We start from the raw sequence: 19,696 nt of genomic DNA, 5'->3' as shown, positions 1-19,696 counted from the left end.
TGGCCCGAAGGATCATTGGGGACCCGAGTCACCGCTGTTCCGGCTGCTACCATCTGGGAAACAGAACCGTAGCGTAAAAGTCAGGACCGACATGCTTCTTCCACCAGCCATCAGAATGATTATTTCATCCTGATACAACTGTATTTATATGTTATATTGACTGTCCTGTTGAACATACTATTTATTATAAATTGCACATTGCACATTTAGACAGAGATGAAATGTAAAGATTTTACTCCTCATGTATATGAAGGATGTAAGAAATAAAGTCAACTCAATTTAATATGCAAAATAAATGCTATGTGATACAGGTGACGTATCGATCTCTGGACCTTTCAACTTCCCAAGCACCTTTTCAGAATCAGAATCACTTTATTGCCAGTGTGATTGTGGTTCGGAGCCAAACACAAACCACAGGACAACACCATAACAGACAACACAATAGCAACCAACAGTTTACAAGACGATAGTGCAAACAACCAGGAGGAATCAGTAATCAGTGCAAACTTCAATAAATGTGAACGTATGAACATTTATCAACAGAACGAGGAGCGCTAACAGATTTCAAGTTAACGAATTTCACATCACATGCCTTTAATAATAAACCTGATTCTGATTCTGAAGTCAGAGCATCTGGCCTATGATCATTGAGTCCAGTGATCCTGTATTGGGAACTGGAACGATTGTGGCAGTCCAGAATTCTGCATAATTTCAGGGAGGTGTTAACTATCTCAATGACGACAGGGGCTAGCTAAACCACATAGTGCCTCAGGTGAGATTCCTTAGAAATAGCGACTACACCCACTTCCGCCCTCAACTCTCTGGAATTTTTGGCGTACTGCTGATGTCTTCCATGGTGAAGACTGACACAAAATACTTATTAAATTCCTCTCCCATTTCTTTGTCTCCCATTACAACCTCTGCAGCATAATTTTTTATTGGTCCTATATCCACTCTCGCCTCCCTTTTAATACTTACATTAAAAAATCTGTTGGTATCCTCTTTTTGTTGCTTTCAGTTGGTTTTTAAAAGCTTCCCAATCTTTAGATCCTATTAATTTTTGCTGTTTTATATGCCCTCTTTTTTGCTTTTATATTGTCTTTGACTTCCTTTGTCATCTACTGTTGCCTCATCCTCTGGATATATCTATTCTGAATTGCCCCCTGAAAATCCAGTCACACTGGTCTGCCATCATCCCTGCTAGTGCCCCCTTCCAGCTTTGGCCTGCTCCTCTATCATGTTTCTGTAGACTCCTTTACCCCATTGTAAGACCAATGCACTTGATTTTAGATTCTCCTGCTCAAACTGCAGGATGAATTCTATCATGTGATCACTGCCTCCAAAGGGTTCCTTTACCTTAAGCTCCCTATTCAAGTCGGTGTCATTAAGTAACACCCATTCTAGAATTGCCACCCCCAGTGGGCTGAACCACACGTTGTTCTAAAAAGTCATCTCATAGGCATTCTACAAATTCCTTTCCTTGTGAATCAGTACCAGTCTGATTTTTCCAATTTACCTGCAAATCGAAGTGCATATTGAGTGTGTGGACTAACTCCATCCAGGCAAGGAGAGAGCATCTATCACACTCCTGACCTGTAGATGGGGGACAGACTTCTGGGGATTGGGGCAGTTTTTACAATTTCTATGGATTGACCGATTCTGTCCTGCTCATCCACTCACCAAGCCAGCTCCGTGTATGCGTCACTCGCTTTCTGGTTGGATCCCTTCCGGAAGGTGACAGAGGCATGGATTCCTTCCTCTGGGGTGGAGTGCCCATGGGAGCGGGCATTCTCAGTCAGTACCATGTTCTCATACACCAATGTCTCCTTGGGCTGTGGGACAGAGAGGCGAACAGTAATACCAGACATAGGGAACAGGATCAGGCACGAATATATCGTATCCAGGCGTGGACACAGTATTCCAGACAGTTGCTGGATCCCCACTCGGCTGTCCCCTGAGAAATATATTACAAGACCCCACCCCCAGAGCTACTCCAGCCAAGTTTGACCCCAAGCTTATAGTGCCTGCTGACAGATGCACAATTCCCTCTCCCACCAATGTACACAGCTCTCTCCCCCTCCCCTCTGTCCCTTTTCTCTATCCCCTTCAACCCCTTCCTCTCTCCCTCCTCCGCTCCCTTCTCTCTCCCTTCCATCACATACTCTCTCCCCTTTCTGCCCTTCTCTCTCTACCCATCCACCCCTCCTCTCTCTCCCTTCTGCTGGCTCCTCACTCTCCCTTCCATCCCTCCTATCACTATCTTTTCACCTCTCCGCACTTTTTTCTCACTCCTGTAACACCCTTTCACACCCCCCAGTTCTCCCTCTCACTGCCCCAATTCCCCAGCCCTGCATCAGACACTTGAAAAGCCTCTTTTTCTCCTTTCTCATTCTCCTTCTACCTCTTTCTCCCCTATACACTCCTTTCTCTCGCTTCCCCTCCTCTGTCACCCTTATCTCCCCCTTCATTCTCTCGCCCATCCTCATCTGGAACTCATTCAGGAACCCATCACCCCGGAGTTTCCTCTCCATGGGAAACCCTCCCCCACAAGGACTACAGCAGTTTGACGGGGGCAGTTCACCCCCACCTTTTGAGAAGGTCTGAGGAGTAAAGTTGAGATGAGATGAAACTTGAGTTGAGAGTTAAGGGGCAAAAGTTTAGAGGTAACACGAGGGGGAAGTTCTTTACTGAGAGAGTGGTAGCTGTGTGGAACGAGCTTCCAGTAGAAGTGGTAGAGGCAGGTTCGGTATTGTCATTTAAAAAAAAAAGTTGGATAGGTTTATGCGGAAAGGAATGGAGGGTTATGGGCTGAGTGCAGGTACGTGGGACTAGGTGAGAGTAAGCGTTCAGCACGGACTAGAAGGGCTGAGATGGCCTGTTTCCGTGCTGTGATTGTTACATGGTAAAGCTGCGATAATACTAGTCTGCCCAATGGCAGGGCCAAGGTTTAGTGGAAGGACTGTTTTCCTTAGTCTGCTGTGCTGTGGTCAAACTTTCAAGAGAGAAACGCTTCCCTCTGGGGATTAGGAAATTGGGATTGACAATCCACAGAGGCCGGGATTCACTGGACACTGAGGTGTGTACCACAGGGATCGGTGTTGGGACCTCTGTTGCTCAGTTCGGTTAAGTGTGAAGTGTTGCATTTTTGAGAAGACAAACAAGAACGGTTGGGCTCTGAGGACAAAGGGACCTGAGAGGTACAGGGACACAGCTCCCTGAAAGCGGTGTCACAGGTCGACAGGGCAATGAAGAAGGCATTTGGCATACCGGTCTTCATCAGATAAAGCACTGTGCAGAGGAGTTGGGATGTTATGTTGTAATTGTATAAGATGTTGATGAGATCTCACTGGGAATATTGCGTGCAGTGTTCATCACCCTGTTATATCATTAAATTGGAAAGAGGGCAGAGCAGATTAATGGAGAAGCCGTAGGCTGGGTTACAGAGAGAGACTGGAGAGGGCTAGGACTTTATTCTTTGAGACCTTTGCATATAATGGGTGGACTTTAAGCAGTGTATAAAACTATGGGGGAGTTCAGAGAGATGAATACACTTTATTCTTTTTCCCAGGGAAATGGAGTCTAAACCAAAGGGCACCGGTTTGAGGTGAGTGGGGAAAGATCTCAAAGAGACTTGATAGGCAAGTTATTTATACCGAGGATGTGGGTTTATGGTATGAGCCACCAAAGGAAGTGGTTGAGGCTGGTCAAACTACAATATTTAAAGGGCATTTGGACAGGATTTATGGACAGGAAAGGGTTAGAGAGATATGGACTAAATGTGTGCAGATGGGAATGGCTTGGTGGGCATCATAGTAGGAATGGAACAGTTGGGACGAAGGGCCTGAGAGGGGGGTAGGATAGAATAGGTGGAGGGGCCAAATAGTCCTTACTATCTGACTACCCAGCATTGAGACTGTGAGTAGACAGCTGGATGTGGGGTTGAGGGGGAGGAAGAGAGGAAGGTTGAGAGACGGACCCAAACTTGGTGCCATACCCTAGCATTCTAGGTCCTACCTTGGGTTTGTTGACCACGCTGTAGACCACATTGGTGGCATCTGTGCTCCACTGCCTGAAGGAGTCAAGCCGTTTCTTCCTGCTGAGGGTGACAGAGAATCACAAGAGTACAGGACGGCCTCCTTAACAAATAATCACCTATATATCCCAGAAGTTCGAGGGACCTTCCGGGCAGGAATTGAGATCCAAATGTTGCAAGATTTCTCATCTGTAGCCCAAAGATACGGAGACAGGAACTGTGCACAGTGGTCCCGGTGGGGGTCTGACCCAGGGATACGGAGACTGGAACTGTGCACGGTGCTCCCGGTGTGGGTCTGACCCAACGATACGGAGACTGGATCTGTGCACGGTGCTCCCGGTGTGGGTCTGACCCAGAGATATGGAGACTGGAATTGTGCACGGTGTTCCCGATGTGGGTCTGACCCAGGGATACGGAGACTGGAACTGTGTACGGTGCTCCCGGTGTGGGTCTGACCCAGGGATATGAGACTGGAACTGTGCACATTGCTCCCGGTGTGGGTCTGACCCAAGGATACAGAGACTGGAACTGTGTACAATGTTCCCGGCGGTCTATAAAACTAGCATATAGACAGCCGTGGACTTTCTGAAATACTTACCATCTGAAATAAAGGAATCCAACGATGCTTATGATCAGGATAATGATGATGATGGATGTTATCGTTACGGCGACCTTTCTCGTGTTACTCCCTGTAAGTGATTGAACGTAGTGAACAAGCTGCAGTGCCATCCATTCCTGACACGGGTCGCCCATAAATCCCCCTGCCCTCCCCTCACGCTCCACAGGGGATCTGAGTTCTAATGCTAACACCTTCCTTGTATATCGTTCCTGTTAAATTCCATCCACTTAAAAACGGAACATAGAACATAGATCAGTAATGCCATTCGGCCCACAAAATTGTGCTAATCCTACAGTCTAATCCATCCTTCACACATACCCCTCCATTTCTATCATCCACGTTGCTAACTGAGAGTCTTATATACTCCACTGTGTCTCCTCCTCCACCACCGCCAGCAGTGTGTTCCACGTACCACCGCTCTGTAAAAGAAAAACCCTGTACTCTGCTCGGAACACTGAACTCCCGGTATTTGTCATTTCTGTCGTGGAAAAAAAGATGCTGGCTTACCACTGGGATAGACAGAGACAGACAGAGAGGAAGAGAGAGGTAGAGTGGGAGGGGAGTGAGAGAGGGAGGAGGGAGAGAGAGGAAGAGCGGTAGGAAGTGGAGAGGGAGGGAGAGGGAGTGAGGAGAGAGTGAGAGTGAAAGAGACTCCTCTGTTGCGCTGGACACTGGCAAGAAGATACTTACAGGAGACCCTGATCCTAATTCCCTCAGACACCTGGCTCCTGGAGTCGGCCATGGCAACACAGTAATAGACACCGTCGTGTTGCTGAGTGATCGTCACGAGGTGAAGGTAGCTGCTTGTCGACCCCACGGTGGCGTTGGTCACCCCGTTACTCCGGTACCATCGGTAAGAGCTGATGGGAGGATTGCTGTCACTCTGACAGGTCAGGCTGATGTTGTCTCCTTCCTGGACCTGTTCAGGTGGCGCAGAAGCAGAAATCTCGGTCTTCCTCGGACCATCTGGAAGCAAGGACAGTCCATGGAACACCAGGGTCACCAGGAGCGGGCGGGCAGGCGGAACAGCTTACCCAGCACCCGGTCAGACAGGAAGGCGGAACACAGACGAGAGATTCTGCAGATGCTGGAAATCTTCAGCAACATGCAAAGCACAAGGGGAACTTGGCAGGCCAGGCACTGTCTGTGGAGGGAAATGATGAAGGGTTTCGGCTTGAAACGTCCACTGCTCATCCTTCTCCATAGATGCTGCCTGACCTGCTGAGTCCTTCCAGTAGTATTTTGTGTGTGTTGTTGAGAAAGAGAGGGAGACACGGAGAGGGAGAGAGGGAGAGGGAGAGGGAGAGGCAGAAAGAGAGTGTGTCAGTGAGGGATAGAGAGCGACATGCACACACATAGAGAGAGAGAGAGAGAGAGAGAGAGAGAGCGCTTCTGAGCCCTGACGCTCACTCAGAGCGACACCACCCGTCTCTCCTCCCTCTCTCTCTCACTCTCTCCAGAGATGTTGCTCTCCCCACTGAGTGTCTCCCGCTGCTTCCCGATTTTCGCTTTTCTCTTCCAGCAGATTCCCAGTACTCACACAGCACGTCAAGCAGGAAGAATTTTGAGCGGCCGCTCCCGATTCTGTTGGTGGCTCCGCAAACGTAGTTCCCAGAGTCGCTGGAACTCACTGGGTTGAAGGTTAGCTGCTGGCCGCCGCTTGGCAGAGCCAGATTTGTCCCGGGATCTCTGTACCAGGAGAACTGAGCGGGCGGTCTGGCCCTCGTTTCGCACGTCAGGTTCAGAGACTTTCCTTCTCGGATTCGCCCCGACGATTCACTGGACATGATCTTCGTATCTTTCGGGCCATCTGGAAAACGAGACGCATCCTGGGCAGGGGGAATGGAGCATCCTACAGCTGTCCCCCTTCGAACCTCGTGCGCGGGAGTATGTTTATCTGCGTAAGTGCCTGTATGTGTTTTGGTGTGTGTATCTGTGCAAGTGCCTGTATGTGTTTTGGTGCGTGTATCTGTGCAGGTGCCTGTATGTGTTTTGGTGTGTGTATCTGTGCAGGTGCCTGTATGTGTTTTGATGTGTGTATCTGTGCAGGTGCCTGTATGTGTTTTGGTGTGTGTATCTGTGCAGGTGCCTGTATGTGTTTTGGTGTGTGTATCTGTGCAGGTGCCTGTATGTGTTTTGGTGTGTGTATCTGTGCAAGTGCCTGTATGTGTTTTGGTGTGTATCTGTGCAAGTGCCTGTATGTGTTTTGGTGTGTGTATCTGAGCAGGTGCCTGTATGTGTTTTGGTGTGAGTATCTGAGCAGGTGCCTGTATGTGTTTTGGTGTGTGTATCTGAGCAGGTGCCTGGGGCAAGGGTCGTGTGAGTGGAATTTGCTCGTTCTCCCTGTGACCCACTGGGTTTCTTCAGGGTGATCTTCATTATCCATCCCGGCGAAGTGCGGACTGGGTGCGTAATTGTCCGCTGTGAATTGCCCTGCTGGGCGTCTGAGGGTAGAGTCTGGAGAGCAGAGGTGCTAATTGACATGATACATGTGGGTGGGGCGTGGGAGTGAAAGGATTGGTGGAAGAGGTTGGTTGAGGGTCAGTATGGACAGTGGGCCGAAGGGCCTGTTCCTGCCATGATCCTGCCTGACCCTGGATGTTGTCTTCTACAGTAGAGGCTGCCTCAAGAAGGCAACATCCATCACAGATCCCCAGCATGTGGGCCATGCCGTCACCTCGCAGATCCCATCGGGCAGGAGGTACAGGAGCCTGAAGTCCCACACCACTGGCTTCAGGAACAGTTACTTCCCTTCAGCCATTCAGTTCCTGGACCAACAGGCACAACCCTAATCAGTAGCTCAGTACAGGACCACTCTGCACTCTTCCTAACTGTTTGTGATCTCCTTATGCTCTTTTCGGTAAAAGAAAATCATGTGCAATTTATGTTTTTCTTGTGAATGTTGTAGAGCAGGGTTTGTGGATTTGAAGAGCAGTTAGGGATGCTGTGTGCCTGTGATGCTACTGCAAGTAAGATTTTCATTATCCCGGTACAGACCCGGTGTGCCTGACAATAAACGTGACCTTGACTACTGGCTACTGACTGCCCCTCCCTCTTTAAACGTGCAGGCACTTCCATTGACCATCCTCCTGTGTGTGAGTTTGAGTGTATGACTGGTGAGGGGGCTGTTGTGTTTCAGGTTACCCTCCCGCACCAGCACCAGCACCCCCCCCCCCCCCCACACACACACACACACAGTCTCCAGAAACACGTATTTGGTATAATCCCGAGCCCCTCCCCCAGGGTAATGAATGAGCACTTGCACGGGGGAAATGGGAGAAAGGAGGAATTCCCCGAATTTCCTAAAACCTCATCTTGGTCATGGTCTCCACACGACAGTGTCGAGAACTATGGAGAATAGACATACATACATACACGCGCACACACACATGCACATGCACACGCAAGGGCTGCTTAACACTTCATTCATTTGTATTATCATTTGTGAAATCGCCTCTCATCCACCTTCACTGCAAAGGGAAAAGCCCCAGCCCACTCAGTCTGTCATCATAAGACATGATCCCTGTTTCAGGCAGCATCCTGGTAAATCTCCTCAGCAGACTCTGGAAAGCTTTCACATCCTTCCGATAATGAAGTGACCAGAACTGAACACTATTCTCCGTGCGGTCTGACCAGAAACGCTTCTGCCCACCTATTTCACAACGCCAGATCATCGTCCACTCTGACACTTATGACTGGGGGGGGGGGGGTGGTGTGTGTGTGTGTGTGTGTGTCGGGGGTTGTGGGAGCAGAAGTGGGGGTTGGGTGAGAGAGGGAGAGAGAAAAGCAGAGAGGGTCAGAGAGGCAGAGAGAGAGTGATAGCTAGGGACACACAGACAGAGAGGAAGAGAGAGGTAGAGTGGGAGGGGAGTGAGAGAGGGAGGAGGGAGGGAGAGGAAGAGCAGTAGGAAGTGGAGAGGGAGGGAGAGGGAGTGAGGAGAGAGTGAGAGTGAAAGAGACTCCTCTGTTGCGCTGGACACTGGCAAGAAGATACTTACAGGAGACCCTGATCCTAATTCCCTCAGACACCTGGCTCCTGGAGTCGGCCATGGCAACACAGTAATAGACACCGTCGTGTTGCTGAGTGATCGTCACGAGGTGAAGGTAGCTGCTTGTCGACCCCACGGTGGCGTTGGTCACCCCGTTACTCCGGTACCATCGGTAAGAGCTGATGGGAGGATTGCTGTCACTCTGACAGGTCAGGCTGATGTTGTCTCCTTCCTGGACCTGTTCAGGTGGCGCAGAAGCAGAAATCTCGGTCTTCCTCGGACCATCTGGAAGCAAGGACAGTCCATGGAACACCAGGGTCACCAGGAGCGGGCGGGCAGGCGGAACAGCTTACCCAGCACCCGGTCAGACAGGAAGGCGGAACACAGATGAGAGATTCTGCAGATGCTGGAAATCTTCAGCAACATGCAAAGTACAAGGGGAACTCGGCAGGCCAGGCACTGTCTGTGGAGGGAAATGATGAAGGGTTTCGGCTTGAAACGTCCGCTGCTCATCCTTCTCCATAGATGCTGCCTGACCTGCTGAGTCCTTCCAGTAGTATTTTGTGTGTGTTGTTGAGAAAGAGAGGGAGACACGGAGAGGGAGAGAGGGAGAGGGAGAGGGAGAGGCAGAAAGAGAGTGTGTCAGTGAGGGATAGAGAGTGACATGCACACACACATAGAGAGAGAGAGAGAGAGAGAGAGAGAGAGAGAGAGAGAGAGAGAGAGAGAGAGAGAGAGAGAGAGCGCTTCTGAGCCCTGACGCTCACTCAGAGCGACACCACCCGTCTCTCCTCCCTCTCTCTCTCACTCTCTCCAGAGATGTTGCTCTCCCCACTGAGTGTCTCCCGCTGCTTCCCGATTTTCGCTTTTCTCTTCCAGCAGATTCCCAGTACTCACACAGCACGTCAAGCAGGAAGAATTTTGAGCGGCCGCTCCCGATTCTGTTGGTGGCTCCGCAAACGTAGTTCCCAGAGTCGCTGGAACTCACTGGGTTGAAGGTTAGCTGCTGGCCGCCGCTTGGCAGAGCCAGATTTCTCCCGGGATCTCTGTACCAGGAGAACTGAGCGGGCGGTCTGGCCCTCGTTTCGCACGTCAGGTTCAGAGACTTTCCTTCTCGGATTCGCCCCGACGATTCACTGGACATGATCTTCGTATCTTTCGGGCCATCTGGAAAACGAGACGCATCCTGGGCAGGGGGAATGGAGCATCCTACAGCTGTCCCCCTTCGAACCTCGTGCGCGGGAGTATGTTTATCTGCGTAAGTGCCTGTATGTGTTTTGATGTGTGTATCTGTGCAAGTGCCTGTATGTGTTTTGGTGTGTGTATCTGTGCAAGTGCCTGTATGTGTTTTGGTGCGTGTATCTGTGCAAGTGCCTGTATGTGTTTTGGTGCGTGTATCTGTGCAAGTGCCTGTATGTCTTTTGGTGCGTGTATCTGTGCAGGTGCCTGTATGTCTTTTGGTGCGTGTATCTGTGCAAGTGCCTGTATGTCTTTTGGTGCGTGTATCTGTGCAGGTGCCTGTATGTCTTTTGGTGCGTGTATCTGAGCAGGTGCCTGTATGTGTTTTGGTGCGTGTATCTGAGCAGGTGCCTGTATGTGTTTTGGTGCGTGTATCTGTGCAGGTGCCTGTATGTGTTTTGGTGTGTGTATCTGTGCAGGTGCCTGTATGTGTTTTGGTGTGTGTATCTGTGCAAGTGCCTGTATGTGTTTTGGTGTGTGTATCTGTGCAGGTGCCTGTATGTGTTTTGGTGTGTGTATCTGTGCAGGTGCCTGTATGTGTTTTGGTGTGTGTATCTGTGCAGGTGCCTGTATGTGTTTTGGTGTGTGTATCTGTGCAGGTGCCTGTATGTGTTTTGGTGTGTGTATCTGTGCAGGTGCCTGTATGTGTTTTGGTGTGAGTATCTGTGCAGGTGCCTGTATGTGTTTTGGTGTGTGTATCTGTGCAGGTGCCTGTATGTGTTTTGGTGTGTGTATCTGTGCAGGTGCCTGTATGTGTTTTGGTGTGTGTATCTGAGCAGGTGCCTGGGGCAAGGGTCGTGTGAGTGGAATTTGCTCGTTCTCCCTGTGACCCACTGGGTTTCTTCAGGGTGATCTTCATTATCCATCCCGGCGAAGTGCGGACTGGGTGCGTAATTGTCCGCTGTGAATTGCCCTGCTGGGCGTCTGAGGGTAGAGTCTGGAGAGCAGAGGTGCTAATTGACATGATACGTGTGGGTGGGGCGTGGGAGTGAAAGGATTGGTGGAAGAGGTTGGTTGAGGGTCAGTATGGACAGTGGGCCGAAGGGCCTGTTCCTGCCATGATCCTGCCTGACCCTGGATGTTGTCTTCTACAGTAGAGGCTGCCTCAAGAAGGCAACATCCATCACAGATCCCCAGCATGTGGGCCATGCCGTCACCTCGCAGATCCCATCGGGCAGGAGGTACAGGAGCCTGAAGTCCCACACCACTGGCTTCAGGAACAGTTACTTCCCTTCAGCCATTCAGTTCCTGGACCAACACGCACAACCCTAATCAGTAGCTCAGTACAGGACCACTCTGCACTCTTCCTAACTGTTTGTGATCTCCTTATGCTCTTTTCGGTAAAAGAAAATCATGTGCAATTTATGTTTTTCTTGTGAATGTTGTAGAGCAGGGTTTGTGGATTTGAAGAGCAGTTAGGGATGCTGTGTGCCTGTGATGCTACTGCAAGTAAGATTTTCATTATCCCGGTACAGACCCGGTGTGCCTGACAATAAACGTGACCTTGACTACTGGCTACTGACTGCCCCTCCCTCTTTAAACGTGCAGGCACTTCCATTGACCATCCTCCTGTGTGTGAGTTTGAGTGTATGACTGGTGAGGGGGCTGTTGTGTTTCAGGTTACCCTCCCGCACCAGCACCAGCACCCCCCCCCCCCCACACACACACAGTCTCCAGAAACACGTATTTGGTATAATCCCGAGCCCCTCCCCAGGGTAATGAATGAGCACTGGCACAGGGGAAATGGGAGAAAGGAGGAATTCCCCGAATTTCCTAAAACCTCATCTTAGTCATGGTCTCCACATGACAGTGTCAAGAACTATGGAGTATAGGCGCGCACGCGCACACACACACACACACACACACACACACACACACACACACACACACACACACACACACATGACTTGGGTTTCGGAGTTAGTGCAGGGGCAGCGGTTAGGCCATGGTTTAGGGTGAAGGTACGGAATATGAGTTAGTACAAGATACAGGAATTAGGGGTTATGGCCGAGGCAGGGGTCTTGGCGAGGTCAGGGGTCAGGATTACTGAGGGGTTGCGGTAGTGCAGGGGTTGTGGATTAGAGCAGCAGATAGGTCTTAGTGGTTAGGGCAGGGCTATGTGATAGGGCTCAGGTAGAGGCTATGGGTTGGTTTAGGGCAGGAAACAGGGGTTAGGATGTAGGGCAAGGTGCAGGGGTTAGGGTTTAGGGCAATGGCAGAGATTATATGTTAGGGCGGGGGTGGTGGGGTAAACCATTGAGTCAAGGGGCAGAGTTTGGGTGTAAAATTTAGAGGTTACAGTCAGTCTTGGGTTTGAGGAGAGAGTGATGAAGGTTTGGACTCGGGCCAGGCGGCGTTTCGGATGAAGGTGAAGGTTCTATCAAAATGTAAATACTTACACTGAATGTGGAAACGTTTGGGTTCGGAATCCTGACCTCCAATCACATTCCCAGCTCTGCAATAATAGTCACAGGACTCATCCTCGATTGAGACCTGGATCCGAAGCTCACGTGTGGATCCTTCGAGTCTCATCTCCGTCCCGGAACACACCTTCTTCCACTGGTAGGTGTCTGCAGGTGGATTCCCGGCACTCTCACATCGTAACGTAACCTGTGATCCCTCGACCACAGAATCATTGGACAGGACTTTCACATCTTTGGGTTTATCTGTGGAGTGTTTAAGAGTAAAAATCCCTCCGGTTATTCCAAATGTTAAGGGGAACTGCAAATCTCGGGTAAATGTTCGCAAAACCAACAATCGCCAATGAGAACGAGAAATAAATGGAAATAACTTCCTGTAACAAAATGTCACAAAGTCATCGTGAAAGAGGGAGTACAAAGAAAACAAAACATTGGACACGTCAGGCGGGTGTCCAGGAATCCCTTCGCAAAGGGAGGGGTACGGGAGAGACTGAACGTGGGCGCCAGAGAGGAGGAAAGAATTGGGGAGGGAGAGCTGTGGAGATGGTCAGAGAGGGAGTTAAGTGGAGAGAGTCAGAGAGGGTCAGACGAGGAGAGAGGGCCAGAGAGCGTGAAGGAGAGAATGTGGAGCTGAGGAATAGGCCGCTGTAAGTATGGCTGCCAATGGCAGAATTATGGGAGAGGGGTGTAGGGGTCAGAAAGGGTTACGGAGATGGGGAGGGGTGTGGGGGTCTGCTGTTGGGTTGAATTGTGAATAACTCTCTGGTGAAATGTCAATTATGAAGTACTGGAGTCAGAATTAACTTTGGATTTTAAATCAGACTCCTCTTTCAAACAGCATCTTCTTCTCTCAATTCCTCCGTCTCCGTCGCATCTGCTCTCAAGATGAGGGTTTTTTTTTTATTCCAGAATGAAGGACATGTCCTCCTTTTTCAAAGAAAGAGGCTTCCCTTCTTCTACCACCAATGCTACACTCAACCACATCTCTTCCATTTCACAGATGCCTGTTCTCACCCCATCCGCCACCCCACCAAGGATAGTGTTTCTCTTGTCCTCATCTACCACCTCACCAGCCTCTGTGTCCAGCACATAATTCTCTGAACTTCCGTCATCTCCAACAGGATCCCACCACCAACCACATCTCTCCCTTCCCCCAATTTTCTGCTTTCTGGAGGGATCACCCCTTATGTGACTCTCTTGTCCCTCCCCTCTGATCTCCCTCCTGGCACTTATCCTTGCAAGCAGAACACATGCTATACCTGCTCCTACACCTCCTCCCTCGTTCAGGGCCCCAAACAAACACTTCACCTGTGAGTCTGCTTGGGTCATATATTGTGTCCAGTGCTCCCGTGTGGTCTCCTGTATATCAGCATAAATTGGGAGACCCCTTCGCCAAGCACCTATGCTCCATCTGCCAGAAGATATACGATCTCTCAGTGGGCACCAGTTTTAATTCCACTTCCCATTCACATTCTGATACGTCAATCCATGGCCACCCCTACTGTCGTGATGAGGCCATACTCAGGTTGGAGGAACAACTCTTTATATTCCATTTGGGTAGCCTCCAACCTGATGGCATGATCATTGATTTCTTGAAGTTCTGGTAATGCCTCCCCTCCTCTTCACTATTCCCCATTCCCTTTTCCCTCTCTCACCTTATCTGCCTGCCCATCACCTCCTTCTGGTGTTCTCCCCACCCCCTTTTCTTTCTTCCATGGCCTTCTGTCCTCTATTAGATTCCACCTTCTCCAGCCCTGTATCTCTTTCATCAATTGATTTCCCAGCTCTTTACTTCATCCCTCCTGCCTTCAGGTTTCACCCATCACCTCGTGTTTTCCCTCCCCTCCCCCACCCTTTAACTCTACCCCTCATCTTTTTTTTTCTCCGGTCCTGCTGAAGGATCCCGATCCGAAACGTCGACTGTACGCTTTTCCAAAGATGTGGCCTGGCCTGCCAAGTTCTTCCAGCAACTTGCGTGTGCTGCTTGGGTTTCCAGCATCTGCAGATTTTCTCCTGTCTGTGCTTGTGTGAAGTTGTCATGGAATCAGATTGTATGTGTGTGGTAACAGGATCGAACAGGGTCACTACTGACACTCCACATTGAGGTGTTTCGCTGGAGACTCCTGATCACCAATGAAATTCTTCACTGTGCTGTAAAAGTCACAGGAGGCATCCTCCACTTTCACATAAACTACGTATTTTCTATCATTTCCCCTCGGATTTGATGACTGGGAGCCGCACACGTTCCTGCAGCTATTGCAGTGAGGTGCTGGGTTGGCATCAGATTCACACCACAGTGTGATGGACTGACCACCAGGAGCACCAGTGGGAGATGTGATTCTCACGTTGGTGGGAGCGTCTACAGAAAGAAACTCTCTTCAGTTAAATCAGACACACGAAACCCACTACAAAACGCGGAGACGAGGAAGCATTTTGGGCCGAATATCAACTCAGCGTGAGTAAACGTAATGGGCGACAGAAACCTGTGTTTCTGTCCGGGGACATAAACCTTCGGGGTCGGACACAGAGTGAATCTCCCTCCACACCGTCCCATCACACACTCCCGGGGTCAGACACAGAGTGAAACCCCCTCCACACCGTCCCACCACACACTCCTGGGGTCAGACACAGAGTGAAGCTCTCTCCACACCGTCCCATCACACTCTCCCGGGGTCAGACACAGAGTGAAGCTCCCTCCACACCGTCCCATCACACTCTCCCGGGGTCAGACACAGAGTGAAGCTCCCTCCACACCGTCCCATCACACACTCCCGGGGTCAGACACAGAGTGAAGCTCCCTCCACACCGTCCCATCGCACACTCCCGGGGTCAGACACAGAGTGAAGCTCCCTCCACACCGTCCTATCACACACTCCCGGGGTCAGACACAGAGTGAAGCTCCCTCCACACCGTCCTATCACACACTCCCGGGGTCAGACACAGAGTGAAGCTCCCTCCACACCATCCCATCACACACTCCCGGGGTCAGACACAGAGTGAAGCTCCCTCCACACCATCCCATCACACACTCCCGGGGTCAGACACAGAGTGAAGCTCCCTCCACACCATCCCATCACACACTCCCGGGGTCAGACACAGAGTGAAACTCCCCCCACACCGTCCCATCACACACTCCCAGGGTCAGACACAGAGTGAATCTCTCTCCACACCGTCCCATCACACACTCCCGGGGGTCAGACACAGAGTGAAGCTCCCTCCGCACCGTCCCATCACACACTCCCGGGGTCAGGCACAGAGTGAATCTCTCTCCACACCGTCCCATCACACACTCCCGGGGGTCAGACACAGAGTGAAGCTCCCTCCGCACCGTCCCATCACACACTCCCGGGGTCAGGCACAGAGTGAATCTCCCTCCGCACCGTCCCATCACACACTCCCGGGGTCAGACAGTGTGGAGTTGTTCTGATGGAGCTGGGGGAAAGCATAAGAAAACCGCTGGATGAAGTTATCCTGAGGCATCAGGGAAGGTCCGGCAGGACTCCTGAGTAACTGCTCCACTGTGGGAGCTTCTGGAGTTTATCTGCCTGTTTGGGCTGCATTTGCTGGCGGCTGCTAACTGCGCAGTTTCGCTCCGCAGCGGCTGGCATATTGTCAGAGCTGTTGTTACAACAGTGACGGAGAAACAAATAGTTCATTTTCCAGCTAACATCGGAACGAATCCGCCCCCACCCCCGTCTCGTCGTGCATCTCGGTCGCTGTGAATGAAGGAGTGTTTCCTGGAGTCGGAATTTGCTAGTGTTTTGCCGAAAGGACCACCGGCTCAACTTCAGAGATTACGTTCCATCTTCCTCTCGCAGTCTAAACAGCAAAGACTAGTTTTCAGGCCGAGGGCGACAGTTTGTCATGGGACCCCACACCCTCGAGGCGACTGGATCTGCTGACACAGCAGGATGTGGGTGAGCTGCGAGAAGTTCCAAACTTTCCAGCTCGGGACTTCAGTCACTTTTTTGTGTCTTTATCAGCGGACGGAGCCGCTTACACCGTATCAGGGTAATTAACGTTTTGTACTTGGACTGTATTGCCAGCATGACAGATGGATCCAGGGAGTAGTGGACCCTCCGAGGGACTATGCAAAGGCTGTTGTCTCTAAAACCTCGCACAATGCCCTGTTTCCCACAGTACTGCGCTCCCTCCCATGGTACTGTGCCCCCGCCTCACCGCCTGACCCATGATAATGTGCTCCCTCCTCACTGCCTGACCCACTGTACTGCGCTCCCTCCCATGGTACTGTGCTCCCTCCTCACCACCTGACCCACAGTACTGCGCTCCCTCCTCACTGCCTGACCCACAGTACTGCGCTCCCTCCCACGGTACTGTGCCCCCGCCTCACTGCCTGACCCATGATAATGTGCTCCCTCCTCACTGCCTGACCCACAGTACTGTGCCCCCTCTTCACCGCCTGACCCACGGTACTGTGCCCCCTCCTCACTGCCTGACCCACGGTACTGTGCCCCCTCTTCACCGCCTGACCCACGGTACTGTGCCCCCTCTTCACCGCCTGACCCACGGTACTGTGCCCCCTCCTCACTGCCTGACCCACGGTACTGTGTCCCCTCCTCACTGCCTGACCCACAGTACTGCGCTCCCTCCCACGGTACTGTGCTCCCTCCTCACCGCCTGACCCACGGTCCTGTGCCCCCTCCTCACCGCCTGACCCACAGTACTGTGCCCCCTCCTCACCGCCTGACCCACAGTACTGTGCCCCCTCCTTACTGCCTGACCCACAGTACTGCGCTCCCTCCCACGGTACTGTGCCCCCTCCTCACTGCCTGACCCACGGTACTGTGCCCCCTCCTCACCGCCTGACCCACGGTACTGTGCCTCCTCCTCTCTGCCTGACCCACGGTACTGTGCCCCCTCCTCTCTGCCTGACCCACGGTACTGTGCCCCCTCCTCACCGCCTGACCCACAGTACTGTGTCTCTCCTCTCCGCTGTAGGACTCTGTTGGATTTTCAGTGCGGGTGACAGGTGATTCCCGCTGTGTGATGGGTTGGTGGGGAATCCGATTGTGTCTGTGTGGTGACAGGATACCGCAGTGTCGTACTCACACTGAACATTGATGCGTTTGCCTGGAGACTCCTGTTCCCCGATTAAATTCTTTGCGGAGCAGTGATAGACACAGGAGGCATCCTCCATTTGAACACGCAATCTGTAACTTTTACTTGTTTCCCACGGCTTTGTTGACTGGGAGCCACACACCTTCCTCCAGCTGAAATAGTACGCTGCTGGATTGGCTTCAAATTCACAGGACAGTGTGATGTCCTGACCAACAGGAGCAGCATCGGGAGATGTGATTCTCATGTTGGTGGGAGCATCTGCAGAAAGAAACTCCCTTCAGTTAAATCGGACCCTGTATCCCACAGCAACAGGACAAGACTGGGAAACACTTGGGCCGAATATCAACTGGGTGAAAGTAACAGGCAATAGAAACACGTGTAACACACTCCCAATGTGAGACACAGAGTGAAACTCCCTCCACACCGTCCCATCACACACTCCCGGGGTCAGACACAGAGTGAAACTCCCCCCACACCGTCCCATCACACACTCCCAGGGTCAGACACAGAGTGAATCTCTCTCCACACCGTCCCATCACACACTCCCGGGGGACAGACACAGAGTGAAGCTCCCTCCGCACCGTCCCATCACACACTCCCGGGGTCAGGCACAGAGTGAATCTCCCTCCGCACCGTCCCATCACACACTCCCGGGGTCAGACACAGAGTGAATCTCCCTCCGCACCGTCCCATCACACACTCCCGGGGTCAGACAGTGTGGAGTTGTTCTGATGGAGCTGGGGGAAAGCATAAGAAAACCGCTGGATGAAGTTATCCTGAGGCATCAGGGAAGGTCCGGCAGGACTCCTGAGTAACTGCTCCACTGTGGGAGCTTCTGGAGTTTATCTGCCTGTTTGGGCTGCATTTGCTGGCGGCTGCTAACTGCGCAGTTTCGCTCCGCAGCGGCTGGCATATTGTCAGAGCTGTTGTTACAACAGTGACGGAGAAACAAATAGTTCATTTTCCAGCTAACATCGGAACGAATCCGCCCCCACCCCCGTCTCGTCGTGCATCTCGGTCGCTGTGAATGAAGGAGTGTTTCCTGGAGTCGGAATTTGCTAGTGTTTTGCCGAAAGGACCACCGGCTCAACTTCAGAGATTACGTTCCATCTTCCTCTCGCAGTCTAAACAGCAAAGACTAGTTTTCAGGCCGAGGGCGACAGTTTGTCATGGGACCCCACACCCTCGAGGCGACTGGATCTGCTGACACAGCAGGATGTGGGTGTGCTGCGAGAAGTTCCAAACTTTCCAGCTCGGGACTTCAGTCACTTTTTTGTGTCTTTATCAGCGGACATAGCCGCTTACACCGTATCAGGGTAATTAACGTTTTGTACTTGGACTGTATTGCCAGCATGACAGATGGATCCAGGGAGTAGTGGACCCCCCGAGGGACTATGCAAAGGCTGTTGTCTCTAAAATCTCACACAGTGCCCTGATTCAGTTGTTGTGGATTAAATGTGGGGTGCAATGTGTCTGCCATCCGCACTGATTCCAGAAGAGTGCCGGAGGCCAGAGGCTATGGAGGACTTGGCTACTGTTGGCAGCAGTCTGGCTTCTGAGAAGGACTGAGGTAATGTGGTGTTAGACACGAGGACCGATGAGTTGGTGCATCAAGCCCAATGCAGTGGGCTGAGAATGGGGTGGGGGAGCTTTCCTACAGTTGAATCTAATGACCGCTCCCACATAGCAGATCATCCTCAGGCTTAAGCCCTTCATCCCCAATGTGGTCCTCCTTCCCCATCTTGTCCTCTTGGATCGAGGAAGATCCGAGATCACCGCCATTAGGCATAAGAGCAAGTGACATTATCTTTCTTCCGCGACAGGTGTTCATGCAGTTGGTGCAAGAGGAGGACATTGAGGGTCGATTTACCGTGCGATTCAAAGGAGAAATCTACCAGATGAACTGGAGTTCGGAGCACCCACGGTGCCCCGCTTGCAGGGAAGTGGGGCACTTTCAGAGAGACTGTCCCAATTCCTGGCCCAAAGACTCCACCTTGAGCTGCAATGCCCCTGCTGCCCCTGCCCCCGCCCCAGTCCCTGCGCATGCTGCTGCCCCTGCAGGTTTGGGTGGAGAAACCAGGCCACATGCAGGGAGGATACAGCTGCAGATGGAAAGGAGATTCTGCAGGGCAGGAGGGTGAAGAAAAAATCCAAGATCAATAGGAAGAAGGCCATTGAGAACGCGGAGCTCACGTCTGCTCCTGTGCCCTGTAGCAAGGAACCCGCTCTGAAGTTCAGCTGGAGGCTCAGGGAAGTGCGCAGATGGAGGGGGAATGGACGCAGAGAGTGCCGCTGCATTGGGAACCCCTGTTCCATG

General features: G+C 51.7%; 1 protein-coding gene across 1 annotated transcript in view; it reads right to left on the bottom strand.

Annotated features, from left to right (window-relative positions):
- Window positions 1-1,186: 1,186 nt before the first annotated feature.
- LOC132385389 (B-cell receptor CD22-like) overlaps window positions 1,187-19,696 on the bottom strand; it is a 63,225-nt gene continuing 44,715 nt past the window's right edge. The window contains exons 11-19 of the mRNA XM_059957432.1: window positions 17,371-17,637; window positions 12,280-12,546; window positions 9,539-9,808; window positions 8,651-8,926; window positions 6,193-6,462; window positions 5,343-5,618; window positions 4,632-4,722; window positions 4,015-4,096; window positions 1,187-1,832 (exon numbers count right to left, since the gene is read on the bottom strand). Coding sequence (XP_059813415.1) covers window positions 1,677-1,832; window positions 4,015-4,096; window positions 4,632-4,722; window positions 5,343-5,618; window positions 6,193-6,462; window positions 8,651-8,926; window positions 9,539-9,808; window positions 12,280-12,546; window positions 17,371-17,637 — 1,955 coding nt within the window. The 3' untranslated portion in view covers window positions 1,187-1,676. The remainder of the gene's footprint in view (window positions 1,833-4,014; window positions 4,097-4,631; window positions 4,723-5,342; window positions 5,619-6,192; window positions 6,463-8,650; window positions 8,927-9,538; window positions 9,809-12,279; window positions 12,547-17,370; window positions 17,638-19,696) is intronic.

The sequence above is a fragment of the Hypanus sabinus genome, assembly GCF_030144855.1.
Source record: "Hypanus sabinus isolate sHypSab1 chromosome 1 unlocalized genomic scaffold, sHypSab1.hap1 SUPER_1_unloc_14, whole genome shotgun sequence".
Lineage (NCBI taxonomy): Eukaryota > Metazoa > Chordata > Chondrichthyes > Myliobatiformes > Dasyatidae > Hypanus > Hypanus sabinus.
The sequence above is the reverse complement of the archived record's forward strand: the minus strand, read 5'-3'. Positions and strand labels throughout refer to the sequence as shown.